The 21,966-nt window shown below is 29.7% G+C and overlaps 2 protein-coding genes across 11 annotated transcripts in view; one reads left to right on the top strand and one right to left on the bottom strand.

Moving 5' to 3' along the window:
- The window catches only part of Gfrl (Glial cell line-derived neurotrophic family receptor-like), a 342,717-nt gene that overhangs the window by 299,141 nt on the left and 21,610 nt on the right, over nt 1-21,966 (bottom strand). For 5 of the 8 annotated variants that reach the window (XM_067349570.1, XM_067349572.1, XM_067349569.1 and 2 more), the window contains 6 exons: nt 20,639-20,687; nt 19,962-20,175; nt 19,513-19,657; nt 17,065-17,284; nt 16,095-16,772; nt 15,735-15,779 (listed from right to left, as the gene is read on the bottom strand). The gene's annotated coding sequence lies outside the window, so the exon portion shown is untranslated. Of the gene's footprint in view, nt 1-15,734; nt 15,780-16,094; nt 16,773-17,064; nt 17,285-17,566; nt 17,899-19,512; nt 19,658-19,961; nt 20,176-20,638; nt 20,688-21,966 lie in introns of those variants that run through there. The other 3 variants (XM_067349567.1, XM_067349568.1, XM_067349574.1) reach the window with 3 other exon arrangements.
- Nucleotides 1,887-14,076, top strand: qvr (protein quiver). Of its 3 annotated transcripts, none has more exons than XM_067349589.1 (5): nt 1,887-2,164; nt 3,420-3,557; nt 5,822-5,869; nt 6,793-6,939; nt 7,340-14,076. In XM_067349589.1, exons 2-5 carry the CDS (start codon nt 3,533-3,535, stop codon nt 7,594-7,596), a joined length of 477 nt encoding a protein of 158 aa, XP_067205690.1. In that variant the 5' UTR covers nt 1,887-2,164; nt 3,420-3,532; the 3' UTR covers nt 7,597-14,076. The 3 variants fall into 3 exon arrangements, with proteins under 3 accessions (XP_067205690.1, XP_067205691.1, XP_012234518.1); XM_012379095.2 differs by having other exon boundaries at nt 1,896-2,362; XM_067349590.1 differs by lacking the exon at nt 5,822-5,869 and having other exon boundaries at nt 1,889-2,362.

Raw genomic sequence — 21,966 nt, 5'->3', positions numbered from 1 at the left:
TCAATTAAAATTATCTTCAAACGCGTTTTGCAAACTTATGTTCTATTTTAATTAAATTTTGCTGATTTCTTAAACCAAATATAAAATCGCAAATTTGATTAAATAATAAAATAATTATATATCTAAGGTATAATAAAATAATTTCTGAATTAAAAAATACATTTTATAAAATATTTTAAATATTATAATTCATAAAATTAATATAAAAAAACAAAGTGGGACAACTAATAGGACAGTAAAACTTGACAAAGAACTTTCTTCTACCCTAGTCGCGATATTTTCTAGAAATCATTATGAGAGTCGTTTAAAGTAAAGAAACAAACGGTTGTAGTTTCAATATGGTTTATTCAATCAACGTAACAATTTATCTACTTTTCAACATAATCTCTTACAACAGTTATATTGTCCCATGTCTCTACTAGCTTTTTTATTCAGTACATTTTTTTGCACATTTCTTTCACATTTTCGTTATTTGCTTGAAAAGATAAATTTTTGGAAAGAATAGTAATTTGTGACCTAGATCTATTATTATGAATCAAAATCTAAGCGCCAAAGTATAGAGATGCGACGAAGCATGGAGCGAAGATGCGAAAAAAATGTTTATTGCAAAAAATATTAATTTGCAAAAAATGTGCAAATCTGGCTCAAACAGCAAACATTTTTTACTACTGTAATAAAAAAGTAGAGAGAGAATAGGACAAGTGTATAATTGTTGAAGGAAATTATGTTGCAAAATAGGTAAATTATTATATTGATTGAATAAACCGTTTTGAAACTATGCAACCGTTTGTCTCTTTACATATTAATTAATCCTCGTAATACAAAAACGCTAAGTAACAAATTTTTTAGTTTAAATAAGTTTTTATAGATTTACTAGCTTAGGTTTATATTTTAACAGAATAAATTGTAATAAATTTTACGATTTTTTATTGTTTATGTTAATGTTCCACATTAACAAAATATTTCGCAGAATTACATAACCAATAATTTGTTATTAAAAACAAGCAAAATTATTTCTCTTTTAGTTCATAAATAATTGCATTTAAACGAATTTAAGCCAATAAAGAAATAGATGAATGTCTTATAAATTATTACCTTAAAGTATCCAAAATAACGAAAATTACACACTCAAATGCGTTTAAGAATCATTGGAAAGTGCCAAAAATTAAACAAGATAAATAAACAAGAGAATGAAAAACACAATATATATATATATTGCTTTAAAATAGCAAAAATATATATACGCAAGAATATCGTTTCACATAAATTATATCAATTTTAGAAAGCTCGAAATGTGCGCATTGGATGTATCATATATGTATTTGAAATCGGACAATTTTATGTCTTCAAATGTTTAATAAATGTGAGAGATTAGACATAATATTAACAAATAATTAATAAATTATATAATAAAATTAAAATATACATAATATATAACAATATATAATATATAAATATTTTAACGTATAACAAAATTGTAATTGTAAAACATACAGTTTTAGATTTTTCATTGACAACAATAATACATAAATATATAGATATGATGCATACATCTTGAGTTGTCTAAAATAGTGCGTTGAGATTAATTGTTAGATAATTTTACAAAATATTATCAAAGAATATTAATATTCATTTTTCGAGCTTTCAAACTCTGTAGGAAATCAACCCCCGAAATGCGCAAGCGCTGCTTCTGCCGACTCATACCTTTATAGAGAATTATCCTGACATTTTCCTGGTCTAACGACAATTGTATTACTGATTACAACTTTTACGACTACTTCTGATTTAAAGGCTTTGTGTCAAATGGGAACAACAAAAGCTATTGTACGGCTATACAAGTCTTTCTCGAGCAGTAGCAGCTTTATCGGTACAGTTGCCGCAACGTGAGCACGTGGCATGCACTGGCGACTCCTGCTCATATTGATCGACCTGAATCCGCGCTCTGGTCGCGCGCGGTCGCGCTCGGTCCCGCGCTAGTCAGTTCCGTAAAAGCGATTGTACGACGCTTTTACAGCGTAGTCGCAATCGTGTAGTAGCATCGTGGTGCCTCGCAAAACTGCATCGTGCTGCATTGTGCCCTCGTTACGCGCATTTCACCATCGTTATGCATCGGTGATGTAGACTCGTCGATAGACGCACTGGGGTGTCTGAGCTTAAAGAGGGTGTAAGTCCGGAAGAGTGCCAGTCTCACTACACAGTCAACAATAGAATTCGAGATTGCGGAACGACATTGAGGGACGATACTGACAACAACCAGTAAAACAAAATAGGCTTTGTGTTCGAGATATCGTTTATGAAAAAGACACTAGTGGTGCCACGAGAAAATTAATTCTTTTAAACTCGGTGATGCAAAAACGAAAAAGTATGTGCCAATTGCAGATAGATTCTATGAATATGTTAAATCTGTTTCACAGTCTAAATACAAATAATACATATTTTATTTTATGTAGCTTTGATCCATATTCGAATTGAATATTGCTAACTTTTAGCTGATTGTAAGTTATTATTACTATAAAATAAAATAAAATACTTTGCATAAATAATGTATGCAAATTAAAAAAAGCTTACAGGAATTTAATTTTTTAAAATAAATTTGAAAATTTTTGGACTGATTAAATAAGTAATCTTTTTACTACTGTGGAATAAATTAAAATAAAATAATCAAATGAATAATCAAACTTAATATGATAGAAGAAAAAATTGATTCTATCGTTTTAATTATTATTAAATAAATGATTTAATTCTATCAAAAAATTTAAATAAATAAATATAAAAAAACTATTTTTCTATTTGCTTAAAGATTCAGATTTTATATTTTTCTATAATGATGATAATGAGTTTTTAAAATTTTATTTAAAAATTGTATGTAGTAAAATTGCATTTATCAGAATAATATTAAGCTTTATGTTAAAAAATTCTAATTTACTTTATTAAGCAGCGTATTTATTAATTAGTAAGTATTATAGCTCAAATTAAAAGTTTGTTAGCATATACTTAACATTTTGCTGTTATTGGATGACTTATAACGAAATCTTATAACGCTGAACTTTGCGACGAGTTAAACGAGTTTAATACGTTATTATCTCATTGAGATAATTTGTGTTTAAATTAAATGTCGCGTAATATGAGATATTTTAAACACACGTATGTATTTGCATATCAACTGAGGAAGATGACGTAATGATTCCAATGCCAAAAAATAATTTCAATGTCAAAAAATATCAAGAGTTATTCACTAATCAAAAATATTAAAAAATTATATGTGCATATTAATTAAGGAAGATGACGTAAATGATTCCAATGCCAAAAAAATCAAGAGTTATTGACTAATCAAAAATATTAAAAAACTAGCTTAAATTTTTTGTTTAATTAATATTTAACATCGATCGACTCGTAATAAGATCAATTTGTAATTTCAGAGGCTGTCTGAAATATACGAATAAATGAGATCGTGCTAATTACTTGATGTCTGAAAAAGTCTCGACATGACGCAAAGCTAGACGAATTGTAAGGAGATCCCGCCGCCATCAGCATGTGGACGAATCACTTAATAGTGGGTGAGTGCGCTTACATTTCTCACGAACTTCCACTTAATGCTTTTAAAGGTTTTATATCCGAAGAAAATAGATATAGACATCGTCGAATCGAATCTTTTTTCGCGAATATCAAATGTATTCAAATCTAATTGTTACGTCTTTAAACTAGAGCAACTAACATACTCTTGTTATTTGAAATTTGAAGCAGAAAAATACCCTACATCCAAACTATCGGATACTTGCCCCTTTAATGTTAAGCTAACTTTCTCTCAAGTACAGATTTTAAGAAGCAAAGTATGTAAATCTAAACATCCATTTACTGAGATTAGTACAGTCCTATTTGCAATTATTATAAGCCTTATTAAGAGTCTAGATCATAGGTGTTATTACATATTAGATCGATCAACACGCGTATGGCCGCTACCTCTGTGCTGCTAGGTACGTGAACACGTACGTATGTACGTAAGATCCATGAAAAAAGTCCACAATTGAAAATATCTAGAAGACTGCATGAACGCAACATACTATTGTCCCTTCACATATCGTTTCTTTATTGACCATTTAAAGTTATATTGAAAATAAATTAATTTAAGTTAATAAATTGACAAATTACATTAAAAATATATCTTCTAGATTCGATCAAATGCGGAAGTTTATTTTCAGAAAACTGTGCGGGCATATTCATATTTTTGTCGGTTTTCTAATGCAAGTAATTGTTATTGTCATGTGTAATAAAATTGAAATGTTTGTTTTTTATATATAAAATATAAAAAAGCTTCATATACTACAGAATAAAATAATATAATAAATATGTTCGTTAATTTTGTAGAAAAATCTATTTTTAGTATTTTGTCTATATTAATATTAATGCATTTCTCATATCATTTCACTTCTTTTATTCTCATATATATTGTTTATCAAAAGACCTTTCTGGGGTTTCTTTTAATGAGTATAAAATATTGTTTAATTAAATTGAAATAATTAAACATTATTTTATACTCACTAAAAGAATCTCCAGAAGAAACTTCCCACAAACAATATCATTCCATATACTTGCTGCGCAATAATCGCCAAAATATGCAGTGCACGCATAAGAATATCGATTTAGTTCACTCACCTCTTTCACTGCAAGAAATAAGTAAACTCAACCGCCAGTTCGTGTTCCACATTACACAGTAAACTATGAAAAAAGAATGAATAAAGTGTAATTGTTTTAATATTTGTACTGCAAAATAACTCAATATTTATGCGTGACGTACTGCGCAGAAGTGATTAATCGTTTGCCCTTTATTAATCGTACACCTACACGTAATAAAAAAATTAAAAATATGTAAAAGAATTCAAATGTCTCGGAATAAAGTTTAAAGGGTACGTACACTTTATTCTAAATATATGTTATTACATGTGCACATTATCTTTAACTGGAGCGGAAACTGTTTCAGCGTGCGTATATATCGTACATCATAATATCTAACATATTAAGTTTCCGTTTTTCCAAGCAGTTTTTTCAAGGTAAAAATTGTTTTACAAGCGACACGTAATAACATACATTTCTAGATTGTCTTGAAATTGTGTCACCAAAATTAATTTTTACATCATTTCTATTACGATATTTTAGTTCGTATATGAAATACAGATTTTCTATCACTTTCTATAATCTGTATATTTTCTCTTTATATTTATACTGTTCTTTATGCATGCAATATATTCCACATCTCATTTTTCATATTATATTTTATCCTCGAGCATTAAAAGAAAGTATTCTGCACTATATATTTCACAATTTGCAAAGCGTAGCAAACTTAAACCACTCGACAAACCGACAAATCTGGATGTGTCTGTCGCAGGACCTTTTTTAATCGAGTGATAGCATTATTAGCTAGCGCAACTATCAGCGGCCCTCAACATCGTTAATATCGGTACGCTAGAGGCGCGCTATAGAGACAGTAGCGGTTGTAGTGGTAGTCGCAGTCACCGTAGCCGATATATAATGCACGGAGAAAATTTTATATCAAAAATTACTATGTACGGCATTAATCGCGGACCATGAAGCCGCGGACGGAACATTTTTACTATGTTTCATATGTGAAAAACATGTAAAAATTTTTATAATTCCTTCATAGTCCGCGGCTACTATCGTACATAGTAATTTTTTATATAAAATTTTCTCCGTGCAGTACTGTCGCTTGTTTTACCAGATTCACCAAGTTATTTAAGCTAGTAACCCATACAATCCGGTTACCGACGCATATTACCTAAAGCAACAACCAATTTTTCGTTTTCAGCGGCAATTGTACTCGCGGTTGCCAACGTCTGTCATGCGGAGTGCCAGAGTGAGTGATTAAGCTAGCTTACTCTCCTCGCGGTGTGCCCGTGCCGTGTCATCGGACTCGTTCGCTAGGGACCAACCGACTTTGACTTTCGTCAAAGAATTCACCCCAAGATTTTAATGAGGCGGAAAAGTACTCTCCGTTGGGAATTACCGGTCCGAGATTGCTCCGAACTGGACGAGAAACGTAGACGAATTTCTCTTCTAATATCTTATTGGCAAAAGTCTTTCACTTAAGAGGCTATTTAGCTATTTTAACGACCGGGTATTAAATTATTCCCGATAAATCAAGAATGTTGTTTAGCAGTCGACGCAATTTTTAGCCTCGTCCAGTCTCATCGAGCATAGCCACGTCATCGAAGCACTTGCGCTCTTCTAAAGTGCCGTGAGAAGCGAACGGTGCCTGATAATCTTTTTTTAAAAGTTCACGCGCGTGCGGGTGCCCATCAATGTGAAAAATTTTATGACAAGAGCACTCGGAAAACGATGTATCTTCGAAATATAAAATGTTGTAAAATAATCTTAGGCATATTAGTCTGCAGCAGAATATTGCACTGATTAATCAATAAAAAAAAATGATTCAGAAATTAAATAATGCTTAATCATATACTTATGGACTTATTAATTAAAGTCATTATTTTTTAGCGACAACTTGTAAATTTTAACACTGAATGTGGCTACTAATTAAAAGATAACGTTGATTTTTTACAAGTTTGGTTATAACATCATATGCATAATTTTTATAAATTAAATACCACATTTAGTGCTAAACACATATAAGAGTAGAGATAGCTATATAAAAAATCTTATATCGATTAAAAAAATTATTATTATTGGTGAAGCATTTTACTCTTTGACTTCATATACATTCTTTTCCGAGTGCGATAAAGGCGATGCACGGTTTTTGAAAATGTATCTATTTCGCAGCTCGCTCCGTTTACTGCTACGAATGCGACTCATGGACGGACCTCAGATGCAAAGATCCTTTCAATTACACGGCATTACCTAGAGACCAACCACCTCTAATGACCTGTAACGGATGCTGCGTAAAAATGGTTCGCAACGCAAATTCGCGTGAGTATCATTTTGCTACAAAAGTTTATCCAGCGGAGAAAGAATCCACAATTAGGCTAATTTACACAGATGAAAAATTTATACAAGAACATAATTCTTTTACGAACTTTTTCTTTACAAAAATACGTATAGTTTTAGATGTAAAATAAAAAACTTGACAAAAATTTTTATATTTAAATCAATCTGTAGGTATTTCAATACAGAAATAATTCTTTTACCCGGTTTTGCTTTATAAAATAATAGTTTTAAGTACAAAAATAAATATAAGTTAGGTTTATATAAATAATTATGAACATTAACTGATAACATAACGATGATAAAAAACATAACTATAGTAGAATACTTTGTAGTGATTCTATAAGCAGCTTTACTTGCTGCTTATTAAACTTTTTGCTTATAGCGTACGAGAGCGTGAGAAGAACCTGCACCTCGCAGCTACAAATAAACTTATTCATGGTGGACCACGTGTGCATGATGGAAAGTACCGGCACTGGTCACATGTGCTTCTGTGAGGAGGATATGTGCAATCGTGTACCCCCGACTTCGCGTTCGAATTCCATACTCCTACTAATCCTATCGACTATCCTTGTTCTGCGTTCGACCATCTTAGGAGCCTCAGCTTGCTTTATAGAACGTTGCAATGACTACATCGTATAACACCAATTAATTCGATCCACCTATCGCAGTGGTGTCCAATCATATCCTTTGTAGAGATTCTAACCAGTCAACAAACCACTCATCGGAACGAACGACATAGCTGTGGCTTCGATCTTGAAAAGACTAGATTCTTCAAGATATAAAAGATAAAAGTAGTTAAAAAAAATGAAAAGCGGTGCGAACGATCAACGTGTCGTTATAGTTATCGTTAATTTTGTGCCTCTTTCAACGCGTTATCGATTCATCAGATCGCGTAGAAATAAAATATATTTGTATGATATAAAAATTTTATCGCAGTTGCATATCGTAGATAGTATACGCATAATAGAAAAAAATGTGAATAATGAGATAAATTTAATATATATTGCTGAAGAACGGGGAATATTGAAAAGAATTATATATAGTTAACAGAGTTTTACACATTACACATACACGTGTACACACATACACATTCATACACAACGTACAAGTGATATCTATTGTTACAAAGAATTATATTATGCGTTATAATACAGTAAAAAATTTTATTAATTGTTTTTATGTTATACTTTTAGCACAAAAGTGCTAAAATAAAGTTAAAAATAAAGTGATACTGAATTATATCGGCAATAAATCTCGTTTCGGGATCAAAGCTCAATCTAAAATTTGTTGATTTAAATAATTGTTACATTTATCTGATTAACGGATAAAAATTCCATTTTTTTTTCGAGTTTTATTGTTAGAGTTTGTGTGTAAATCGTTCGTTCCGATCGCTGGCCTTAGACAGAGAATACCTAAGTGTTTCGTGTAGAAATCATCCCAAATATCCAAACCAATTTCTCTGACGATCTCGGCGCGAGCTCCCTGTTAGTTGTTCTTCGAGCAAGCACGGCTGGCATCGTTACAATGCATTCGTGACATAAATTCCAAAGAAGAAGTTTTATTAATAATTATAGTTTACACTAATGACATAAACTGCTAAATAATAAATTGAATAATTTATCCTTAAATTGAGTGATAGATCTAAGTTGTACTTTCAACAAAACTTGATTAATGCGATAATCCTATCAGCAAATGCTTTCTAGCTCTTTTTGCAAATTACTAAAAATTATTTGTCTAAATTATGCAATGTTTCACATTTACGTTTATTCTTGGTGTTTTGAATCTAACTAATTCTACTTACAAACCAATAAGTAAAAATATATGAAATTGTACACAATTTTCACTGAAATTGAACTCCTTCTTTGGCGTTATCGTTGCATGTATTCGATTGTCTGGGAATATCAATAATAATTTAATCTAATTAATTTTGCTCGAATAGTACAGAAAAAGAACAATGTGTGTGGATACTCTAGCTTTCAGATTTTTCTCACAATAATGCACCTCATTATGTTGCGTTTTTCATTTTAATGCGACAATATGCGACATGACTGATCAATTTCTCGTTCAATGCGAAAACTTATTCAGATATAAAGCAAAATTGCGCGAAGTATGAACACCAATTATACATGATTTAATATAGAAATATTTGTATGACAATTTTTTAAAATTTTCCAATTTCAGATACAATTGAGTAAATGAGATGAAAATGAAACAATTGCAAAAATTTTACTAACATTTACAAAATATATTCATAAAATTTGTACAACTTATTTTTAAAGATATTAAAAAATAAGGAGCAATTTTTTTTAATAATTCAAATGTTGCAAATACAAATATTAAATATATACGTATATAAATTTCTCTGAATCATGTTTTTGCATTTCTATCTACTGCTTTTCAGCAATTATTTATTTTATAAAAAATTATTTTATAAAATAACTTTTAAGCAACATTGATAATATATAACGCAACAATCTTTAAATAATATATGACGATATCGAGAATATTATACCGACGTCCAGCGTTCAAACGTCGCGCAATTTAATTAATGTAGCAAAACGTTTCTTATATTCCATTTAATTATTCTATCTCATTCTTCTTCACATTGTCTTTCTCTCTAGTTCTTACTCTCTTTATATTCTTTGCACTGTTATTTCGTTTTTATCAGTGTTCTTTGATGCACTCTCTTTCTCTTTCTTTCTCTCTTTCTCTCTCTCTCTCTCTCTCTCTTTCTCTCTCTCGTGGACGTCTTGTCCATTCGCTATTCTGATAAGACATGCTCATAGAAATGACGAGAGACAATAGAGTCTGTAATAGAAGGCGAGCTTGTACAATAGAAAGGTGCTCTACCGTAAAAAGCATGGTTGCAGCATGTATATCTGATATAGCATCGATAAATGCAGTAAGAATTGCCTGATGAGCAGCGAGAATAATTTTCTCTAGTTTGAAAGTTGTCCACATATGTGCACGTTTTTTAAAATATAAAAAACTTTATGTAAAAATCTTAGATATACATAAAAAGATTGGATAATAAGAGGATTGAAATTCCAAATAATGCTATGCAAAGTTTAAAATGCTTAAAAATAATAAAAAACTGCAAGTTTTTTGGAACTAATACTCTAAGAGATTAAAAAATTTGGATTTGAAATTTTTTTAAAACATTTGTAAAGCTTGTAGAATTTATGGATAGTAAAAATCTCCCAGTAAAAATTAAGTAAAAATTTGTTACATATTTCCTGGAAACGGGCACGCATTAAAGAACATAGATCGCTATAATGAAAGAGTTTTCAGATATTTGTTATTAAAAAAAATCGAGTTATACTATATACGTAGACGAAAATATTGTTGCATGAATAGCGTTCACGAAGTTTATATGGCTTATCAAAAGTTGATGCGGAAAAATTTTAATTATAATTACAAATTTGAATTTCTTATTTTCGTAAAGATCAATTTATTATAACATAAGAGTTTTATATAAACTCAGTAGGTATTGTCATATATTTAAGCTATTATAGAATTATATTTTCTTTAATGAAGCTTTTTAGAAATTTATATGATTATATTCTTTTCTGAAAAACTATAGCTTTTTTCCTATCTTTTACCGTTTAATTAAAAATCTTTTTCTATTTATTTCTTATATTATTCTGTGTGTGTATTGTACTTTTACATAAAATTGTTTGAAACATATTTACATCAAATTTTATTCTATGATACTTTATAAAATATTTTATACAATTTATGTGTTTAATTGCAATCAATTATGTAAAAACAGCTACGGTATTTGACTTTCAAATAGCTGTACAGCAATACTTTGCATGATACTGCATGACCCCTTGTTATTATTCTTGCGCGTGTGAACGAATTCTCCACTTCCACGGCCATTGGTCGAAAGTGAACAGCACTTCGCAATCTTCCTTAAATCTTATTAAATACATATTATTGTGTATAAGTTTTACACGCAACTGATAAAATCTAAAATATTCAAAGTTCAAAGATCGACCCGCTGTTCCTTTTCACCTACGGTTTATCTGAATGCAACATAACAACAAAACTAATAGTTATAATAGCTATAACAACCCACGATACCTTCCATCCCGACGAATACAACGCAAAGCAAACGAAAAGCAAAGCACAACGTGGGCCTTCAGCTTCGATCGTGCCGCAACTAACGAGCCTATTGCTTTCGATAAAAATCGAATTCAGCTATTAAATCGAGCTTAATCCCATTTAATCACTTGAATAGATTTTAATCATTCAGCAGACGAAATTGTTGAATCATCAAATATTGTAGTAATTGAGTCCGACCCAGTTCATTTAATATGAAGGTATATATCAGTGATTTCCAATAAGCATTCTATCAATATTAATTATTAAAATTTTTTAAATTTTAAATACAATTTTATTCAATACAAAATTTTACTTTCCTGCTATATATACTTATTTACAATATATAATAAGTAAAACACTGGTTTTATTGTTTAATGAAACGTAAGTTATAATGATAGCGATACTGTATTGAGTGCAAAAAATTTGGAAATCAATAATGTACACCATTTAAATTCAATTGTTATTCAACGGTGATGCAACTATTACCTCTGCCGAATGCGATCGCCGATCGCTAATGCAATCGCTCGCGACTGGCACGGCCAAGCTGGACGCGCATGTCCTCACAGAGAGGCTTTCGAAGCGGAGCCTTTTGCCAAATAAGCTTCGGTGCTTGCTTGACCGATGGCGAGCAAACCGACGTTTCTCTGGCAAGCCATGCGGCTCGTGTCGCGTCATTTGTTCATTGTCGCACGCGCGGCTGCGAGACTATCTATTAACATTAACATTCCGCGAATTACGCTATTCTTACGGTCCCACCCGTTTCTCTGTTCCTTTCACTCTTTCTGTTATTGTATTCATCTTTCAATTATCTGATCTAACGCGCATTGCTCTTATGTTCAACGTAAATGTTCGTCGTGCGATTGAGGAAAGTGCTCAAGTTCGATTACTTGACTTTGCAGTGGTTTACGGTCAGTAAACAGTAATAGTCTATAATCCTGTTAATCAACTATCTTTATCTTAAATAATAATGTTAATGAAAATATTAAGCAACTTTTATTTTCCTATGAATATTAGCAAGAAAGTATTTCTTCAAATAAAGATGTTACTACGAGAGGCATCACTACTGCAAAGTTAAGAGGTCTGCAGAATTATAAACTACAAAAGAATAATGAATTACTAAACTAAGCTTAACCAAATTAATTAAATATAATCATCCAGTTTAGTGACTTTTTAAATCATAATTCTAGCTAAAGTACACATTTCGAATATTTTTAAAATACATACAAAAAAATTCTGTAACAAATGCGGAATTAGGCAAATTTCTTTCGATTAGTAATATAATATCATAAATATATTTTTTTTTAAATTAGTTGACGAATATATTAGTCGAGCACCCTTCTCGTTTGAATTGCAACGGAGACACGGGAATATATCATTATCGAATCTTTGTTTACCGATAATAATCGGTATTAAACCTATATAGTCTCGCAGCTGAAAAGTATCCACGTATAGCTATTAAATCAGCCGATCTACGATATGGATTATTTAACATAGCAAAAAGTGTCGACGCAAGGACAAGTACGAATGTAAGAACAAAAAATTTAATCCTTTAACTAGTGCATTGATTTTTAATCTTACGCATCGGAATGTGATATTTGTTTTAAGATTGTTGTAGAATAAAGTTATAAAATTGGAAAAATACCGTTACATTAACCAAGAAGTGAAGCCCGAGATCACAGTTAAAGGGTTAACTATTGAGATATATCTTTTATGATACGTACGTTGTATTTCTATAATATATTTGCGATTGTATAATTAGTATATACATGTGATAACTAAAAGATAAATGTAACTTTCATTTTAATATAATGTATCACAGTCATGATATAGCGATTTCATTTGTAAATTTAAGCGTAAAAAGCGTTGAATACATATTTGTTATCGTCTGCGGTGATGTAATGACGATAAATTTTGTCTCTCATTCTCAAATCGTTAATAATTAACATACTTTACCATATCAATAAGTTTTAATCTATTCTTGCGAGTTTCTATCAAATATAGACCTAACTCTCATTAATTACATTTGTCTCAGTCTTATTTTTATTTGACTAAGCAGAAGCATTTTTTTTCAGAAATGTATCTCTTATATTTATTCATACACTTATTTTAATTATTACAACATATTCTGTCGTAATTTATAAGTAAAGTTGTAATAAAAACTCTAATACATATTTTTTAAGTTATACGATAAACAAATACGAATTAAATTTATTACATAGTTTTGGATTTAGTGATAATAAAATAATTTCTAGAAAAAATAATTTATTAATATCTTAATGCTCAATTTTGTATCGATACTTGTGGCAAACGGTTTGAAAGTTGCAACATTATACTTTCCTGAAGAAATTAATAAAAATGTTATATGGTTGCTGAATCGTTATAAAACTAAATAACTTGTTTTTTAATTACAAGTCTTATAATTATATTCATAATAAATATTAATATTATTATGTTAGATTTCGTCTATCAATTTATAACGATTACTTGTGTAATGCTACATTGTCGAATATTAATCTAGAATTGATTAACTTTTAAATTAAAAATAACATGTAAATCAATTCGATTTTAATATGTCTTAAATTAAAATATTAAATTAAACTAATTAAAACACCAAATTAATTTATTATATATAAATTAAAATTTATCTAGACGAAATGTTGCCAATTATATATTTCAGAAAGAATTAAGTACATAACATCATGCCAATGTTTTACGTATGTACGATTACGTGTGTACGATTTATAATTGGGAATTTTGTAAAATTTAAACCTCATAACAATTTTACTTATGGCTGAAAAATACCAAAAAAAATAAAATAAAAATAAAGTATATATTTATCATTTCAAACATGCCAGTATTATTATTTAATTTTGCCAATAATAAACAAAAAATAATTTAAGCTTCAGCACACAAATAAAATGGTGTAAACAAAAAATATGAACAGAAAAAATAATTAATAGGATTTTTCGATTTGTATATGTAAAAATTATAAATAAATACATGTTGCAAATATTTGTTAATTTCCTTTACCCACCCAAAGTTTCGTCATTATCTCTGTCATCAATAAACTGCGAACTAACTGTCAAAGCAGAAGTTCCAAAGTTTATCGACAGCAAAGAATTAAAAAAAAAAAAGTAAAAAGTTTTAAAATTTTACCTATCCAAAAACTCTAATAAAACATCCTACCTAATAAAAATTCTACCTAACAGAAAAACCTAATAAAAAATTCCTAATCTTCGTACTAAAAACCGTAAATTGATAAAGTTTAATGAGAAAATGAGAAGAATTTCTCACAGGATGCTAGCGCAGAGCTCAGCTAAGTTTCCGCTAGTTGCGTCCAAAATTTGTGTTGATAGTCGATCATTATTCAATGGTCGATCGTATCAACATTGTTTCAAGATCCGTGCTCGACCATCATCAATAGGACCACGAATTTCGAATTTCCGTGCTCAACCATGGAATCAATTAAGCCATGGGACCACAGATGCATGGATAAGCTAGGAAAAATTACGAAGAAATTGGCGTATAGCAATAATAAATATATTTCAAAAATCGTTAATCAAAAGTGCGCTCTTTAAATAAATTATTTTGAATGTAACATCAATTTTTAATTTCCGTCGCGTTATTGTAAAATATATCTTTTCTATTTTCAATGTATATTTACATGCACATATTTCAAAATTTTCTTAATTTTATACTTTTCTACGCCAAATTGCACAATATATAACCCTGGCAAAATATAAAAGCACAAATCATATTTAAGGGAAAAAAAAGAGAAAGAAAGGAAAGAGATAATAGCGATATTAAATATGACAGCGATAAAATTCAGAAAAATAGATAAAATTTGTGAAATACATTTATTTGTGAAGATTAAATTGCTGTTACAACATAATAATTTATTGTCAACAAATGCATTTTACTATTGTAATAAAATTGTCGCTGCTAATTTTAATGAAAAAATAAACACCAATTTCTCATTATATAAAAACGATATAATTTACAAATAAAAAAAAATTATTTTCAAAATAAAAAATTATTTACAAATTCCGTAACAAATTTCTTTGTTATCTAGACAATATGTAATACATATTATATGTTAATGCTGCTGAATAAATAAATATTACTGAATAAATATGAACATATAAAAATATAATAATTATTTTTAATTGTGTCATAAAAAAATTCTGCAAACTTTCCAAATAACTCAATATGTCTCACTCTGATCTATTAATCGTAAAATGTATTCCAGGGTTAAAAATCTATCGATAAATCTAAGTCCTAGCCCATCCATTTTAAAATAATGGATCTATAAAATTATAAATTATTTATACTTTTATTTTTAATATTATTCTGCATAATTCTGCAATGCTTTACAACATTATAACATTATATGTAATTTTCTTTATTATAAAATTGCTAATATTTTATTGTATTCATATATACGAGAGTAAGACTATCAAATAATAAAATAATTCTTTTTCACAAATCAATTAAAAATATCTCAAATATTAAATAAAAACAAATTATCCCTCGTATAATATTCTTATCTTTTATGTACTTTTCAATTCATACATGAATTAATACATTGCAAACGAAAAACGTAATGACGACTATGTTTTATATAGACCCATTATTTTAATAAAAATTGTAGATAATTTGGATTCACTCACTATGAATGATGCGCAGCAGCGGAGTTGTTGATCTGCAAAGCTGATCTGTAACACACAAAAGTAAATTCAGATTAGAGCTGTGTTCAAAATGATTAATGTCTGTGAAATAATAATTGCGTACATTAAATTTTTATTCATTTATCTAAGCAAAAATCTAATAAAATATTTATTAAAAAAAAGTTTAATTAGATTATTAATTAAGTTATTTAGAATAATAATTATATATGTTAAAAATTTTTAAGAATCAGATATAAATATTAAACATTGCAAATATTTTATTGAACATTTTACTGAATATTTCTAATATTTTATGCACAACATTTCGTAAATAATAATAATAAATAACAAATGATTACTTACTCTAGAGTTGCTCCGCCGGCGCCCGATGCTCCTACTGAGCCTCCTCCTCCTCTCAGTGGTCCATCGAAGCACTCACATTGAATCACACGCGTTCGCGGCGCATGCATTGCTCGCATGCGTACCTGAATACAAAAATCGCGCGATACTTAAAATGGCACTCCCGACATCACAGGCGAATCGAACCAAATTGTGTATGTAAAACTGTGACGTTACGCGCGAATTCCGTCCGCGTTTCAGACGACCACATTTACCAATTGGGGCACGATTCTCTCAAAACAGAGGGCAAAGGTAAGCTCGAAAAAGGTGCGATTAGTCATCCAATCAACCGACTAGATACAAGGCATCTGAAAAGCAATCGGTAGCCTTTGACTAACTCCGGTAGCCGTCCTCGACTACCTTCGACAGTCCGACTATCTGTACAACTAGCGCATTGCACGTAGAACCGAAGATTGCCTTGCCGTAGTCGAGATTTTATGATTGAAACCGACCTTTCCCTCCCCCAAGCCAAGCCTAAAGTAAAAAAAAATCGTGTCCCAATATTTGTCATACAGCAAAAATGCGTTCATCTATAGATTCGCTATAACTCTCGGCATTAACGGCACTCCCGACGCGCATTTTGTTATACTATACGACGGAACAAATATATTTTGTAGCACCGATTACGCGCACAAAGTTGATCTGTAAAATAAAAAAATAAATCCAGATTAGTGTTTGAAACAATATTTATAAAATAATTACTGCGCACATTAAACTGTATATTCGTTTATTTTCATAAATATATTTTTTGAATACAAAAAAAAGTTTAATTAGTTGAAATAATATGTAAAAAATTTCTAAGAATGGTGAATACTAATTTACTATAATAAATATTTTACTAAATATTTAAAGTATTTTAAATATTTTATATGCGTTACATTATATAATATTTTATACCTAATATTTTGCGAATTACAAATAAATGAATATTTACGTAAGCGTTGCTCTGCCGGCGCCTGATGCTCCTCCTGAGCCTCTTCCTCCTCTCAGTGCTCTTCAAAGCAATCACACACGATTTCGCGGCGCGAATACGATAATCATACGGCACTTTAAACGGCACTCCCGACGCGTATTTTGTCATGTTATGACAAAAATAAAACTAGAATATTACATGAATCGCACGGAACACGCATTTCGACACTCTGCCATGTACACTGTAAACAAATTCAATAAATTTACACCAAATAATACATGTAAAAATTACAAAATTAATATTATAAAAATAAAAAATCATGGAATTTTAGAGAAATTTGTGTAATTTCACAAAAATTATGTAGTTTTGTCTTTTATTGTGTAAATATGTTTTATTTTATGTGGAAAATTACATAAGTGATAGAATATTCTAAAAATCGTATGTGATTATTCAAATTTTTGTAATTCATTCATTTTACAAACGCATAGAAATTTACAACAATTATAGTGAGTTTCAAAATTACCTATTATAATAGTTGTTATATAGGTGTCAACTTTTTCAGTGTACGCAACAGATACTGATAAAAAAGGGAAAGAAAGATGGGAGACTGTAACGAATAATACTAACAATAAGAATAACGCGCCGATACGCGAAATGATCTGCTTCACTCAAGTATCGCCGTGCGAATAGTAACAATCCAGGAGCAAACACAAGGTCGCGCTGAAGAATCGAAAAGTGATTTGGAAGAAGTAGGAGAAAGGAATGTGCGTGCTGATACGCGTACGAAAGAGAAAGTGTGAGAGTAAAGGAGAGAGGATATACATCATATGGCGCGTACGAAAACAATAACAAACCTAATAAACCCACCCCTCCTCGTCATGAGTTAGAGTCGAAATTCCTTATGTGATATAAAATATTTAGCATATTACAAGATATTCCTTGCGTTCAACATTTTAATTTTAATAAATAATTTACCATTGTATTTTTTGTTTTCTCTATCGTATTCTTAAAATATTTTGTATGATATTTTTAAAATTTTTATCGGTAGATTTGTTAACGTTTTCTAAGATAAAAATTAATTTTGCTTCATTAAAACTCCATTTTAAAACTCTTTGTGCTTTTACTATTTCGTTTTATTATAACACATGTTGCGATATTAAATATTAGTTGCGATAAAAACACGCGTGGGCCCACGAAAAAGGTATCGCCGACTTCAGTCGGCATGCGACAAAGGCTTCGCCGATCTAAGACAACAAACAACCAACATGTCTGGCGTTGTCCGATAACCGCGTCACATAAGATTATGACCATTTAGATTGGTTACTTAAAGCATATTTCTTTTTGATTGGTTCCCATCTACCACCGCAAGATGTTATATAAGCAGCGAGATTAATTCACGAAGATCAGATCTGTATAATATCGCGACTTTGTAACAAGCCGAGATACATACGAGACCGAATCCTCTGAACCCTACAGTATTATTTGTACGAAATATATAACATAATAACAAATAAACATAGATACGAAACTAATACATTGAGTGAAATTCTTTGTATAAAAATCACGATACGACATGAATATTTAATGTCGCAACAACACAAATGAATAAATATATAAATTAAAATTAAAGATAAGTACTCACGTAATATAAATGCGTGAGACTCATTATAATATAAATTTCCAAGCGTTTGTAAAACGAATAAATTACAAAAATTTGGATAATCACATAAGATTTTTTTAAAATATTCTTTTGCTTATGTAAATTTCCACACAAAAAAAAAGATAAATTTTTAATATATACTACATATAATATATAGATATATTTACAATAAAAGACAAAACTACATAATTTTTGCGTGAATAAGACTGCCCGCGCGATGAATTTGGATGAAATAAATCTTTCGAAATACGCGATTCAATCATCAATGTACAATGCGAAATTTATGTTATATTATTCTTATTTATTGATATATAATTTGTATTCTTCATTTTTTTATTAGCTACTTTAAACCAATCGCGTAAAATTCCTTCTTTTATGATAAATACTCTTTTAAGATAGATACTTAAATGTTTATTTATTTATTTGCGAATAGTGATTAAATAATTTTAAAATAAAATTATTTAAATAAAAGTATATAAAATACTTAAAATAAAATAAAATAAAATATTTTTATGCAATCAATAAAGAATAATAAAACTTTTATAATTAATATGTAAAGTGATGTAAGTCTCAACGTGTTAATTGAAAGTATATCTTATATAATTATAGATCCATCAGCTTAATATAAAAACATTAAAATAAAATTAGAAAATAAAAATTATTAAAAATATATGTATTTGAAATAATAATATTATAAATATGTAATAAAACTTAGTAATCATAAATATTAAATATTGTAAATGTTCTTTAAAAAATTTCAACAAATTTACTGTGTACATTTATACAAATAATAAATAAATGAGAAATACCTTAAAGTTTATCTACCGATGCCCGATGCCCATCTTGAGCCTGCTCCTTCTTTCAGTATAACACGATTCAGTCACGAAAATTTGATTAATTATTATGTCACGATATTTTATGCGGCACTTTCGACGCGTACTTTATTGTTGTTATCTGTAAAATATAAAAAAAAAACTCACATTATAGCAACATTTGGAATAATTAATATCAGATAAATAATTGTGCATATTAACTTTTTATTTGTCTTTCAAGCAAATAGTTAAAAATAGAATTATTAAAAATTTATATGTCTAAAATAATATATTTAATATTGTAAATATATAAAAAAATCTAACAATCATAAATATTAAATATTGTAATATTGTAACATTGTAAATGTTTCACTGAAAATTTCAACTATTTTATTATGTACCTACAACATTTTGCAATTAATAGATAATAAGTAAACAAAATATACCTTAAAGTTGCTCCATCGATGTCCGATGCCCGTCCTACGCCTCATCCTCCTCTCAGTATAGAAATGTAATTTACTTGCAAAAATCCTGTTAATTATTATCGTGCAACATTTTATACGGTACGTAAATACGTACGATATAAGTATTCTCGAAGCTTACTTACATAAGAACAAAGATAATACGCATAGATATCATCGCACGGATACATTTGATATTCTGTAGAAAACAACAGGAGGATAATTGTAAGAAATAATTTTATCTCACCAAGTGGCGAGGATGAATTTGAAGGTTAATTGTAATGAGAAAGTAATAAAAGTGTAATATGGCACTTGTTAGGATGGTTGAAATGATAGAAATAACGTACCAATATGCTCCGATACACGATCCGCGCAGCACGAGTATCGCCGTGCGAAACATAACAAAATAATATCAAAAATAAGATCGCGCAATTTTAGATTTGAAAGATTCGTGGAATGTACGCGCGTATGAAATGTAGCGTGAAAGAGAGAAAGAGAGGGAACACGAGTTTCGAGAGTGAGCCGTATGGTGGAGTTGTTGTCGCACGTGACGTAACCTCATATCATCTCTCACTCTTTCTCACTGTACCTTTCTTGCATCGTGTGTCGTCGCGCACATTTTACATATGCCTTCAAATCTTCTTAATATCGAACTTACTCACCACAATGCGCAACCGCGAAGTTGTTATTCCGTTGATCTGCAAAGTCAATCTGTAAAACACAAAAGAACATTCTGATTATAGCAAAGTATAATTAATTATGCAATTTACGTCAATCTATAATATCGAAATAGCTCAACATAGATAACTATAAAAACATATGACTTTTATAATCATCGAAAGATATAACACAACATTATACTTGTATGCATTAAACTTTAATTTATGAATATTATAAATAGAATTATATATAAAGTTCCAGTTCAAAATTTACTTTGTAGTAAATTATCTAAAAGAAAAACAATTCCATACTTTGTTTAAAAAAATTAGAATGTTTATTTTAAATTAGTTTTAAACATAACAATAAAGAAATAGTGATATCTTCAACACTTTTAGTCAATATATTTACCAGTTTTACTTATTATCTCATTTTTCTTTAATAAATTATTAAATTATCTTTAATAAATTATTAAACTTTTTAATTTTTCTAATAATTAGATTCTTAAAATAATTATTTTAAAAATTAAAAAAATTCATAAATATGGAAGTTGGATTTAAATTGAGCAAATGTTTACCTCAAGAAAGCAAAATTACTGCAAAACACAGGTAAAGATTTATTATACTATCTCGCAATGCACTAAGAAATTATTTATTATTGTTTCCATGATTTATAAAAGCGATAACAAGTGTTACTTTAGAGAGGGGTTCAACTGCCTACATTCCCATTTGCCAACAGCTTCGTTTGCCCACAACATTTTGCCAACAGCTTCAATTGCCGACATTCCCGATTGCCTACAGAGCGATTGCCTACAAGCATTATTGCGCACATTTAAAAATTAAAAATACAAATGTACGTTTGCACACAAGACATTATTGCACACATACACATTGCGCACATGACATTATTGCGTTTTGTGTAGAAACTCGTAAACCCATGTTGAACCTCGCTTTGTTTAAAATTTCACGCGTAGGCGGCGGAGGACTTCGCCCCTATGGGGCGAAGCCTCTCCCCCGCGTAAAACAAATAACAAATCCTACTCAGGTTATACCTAACAAGGTAAACCTAACAAGGTTAACCAAGGTTCACAAACAAAGTTGTAAACCCATGTTGAACCTCGTTTCGCATGGAAAGAATATGCGCAATAATATTATGTGTGCAATGTGTATGTGCGCAATAATGTCATTTGTGCAATGTGTATGTGTGCAATAATGTCTTGTGTGAAACGTACGTTTGTATTTTTAATTTTTAAATGTGCGCAATAATATTATGTGTGCAATGTGTATGTGCGCAATAATATTATGTGTGCAATGTGTATGTGCGCAATAATGTC

The sequence above is a fragment of the Linepithema humile genome, chromosome 2, assembly GCF_040581485.1.
Source record: "Linepithema humile isolate Giens D197 chromosome 2, Lhum_UNIL_v1.0, whole genome shotgun sequence".
Taxonomy (NCBI): domain Eukaryota; kingdom Metazoa; phylum Arthropoda; class Insecta; order Hymenoptera; family Formicidae; genus Linepithema; species Linepithema humile.
This window is presented reverse-complemented; position numbering and strand designations above follow the sequence as displayed.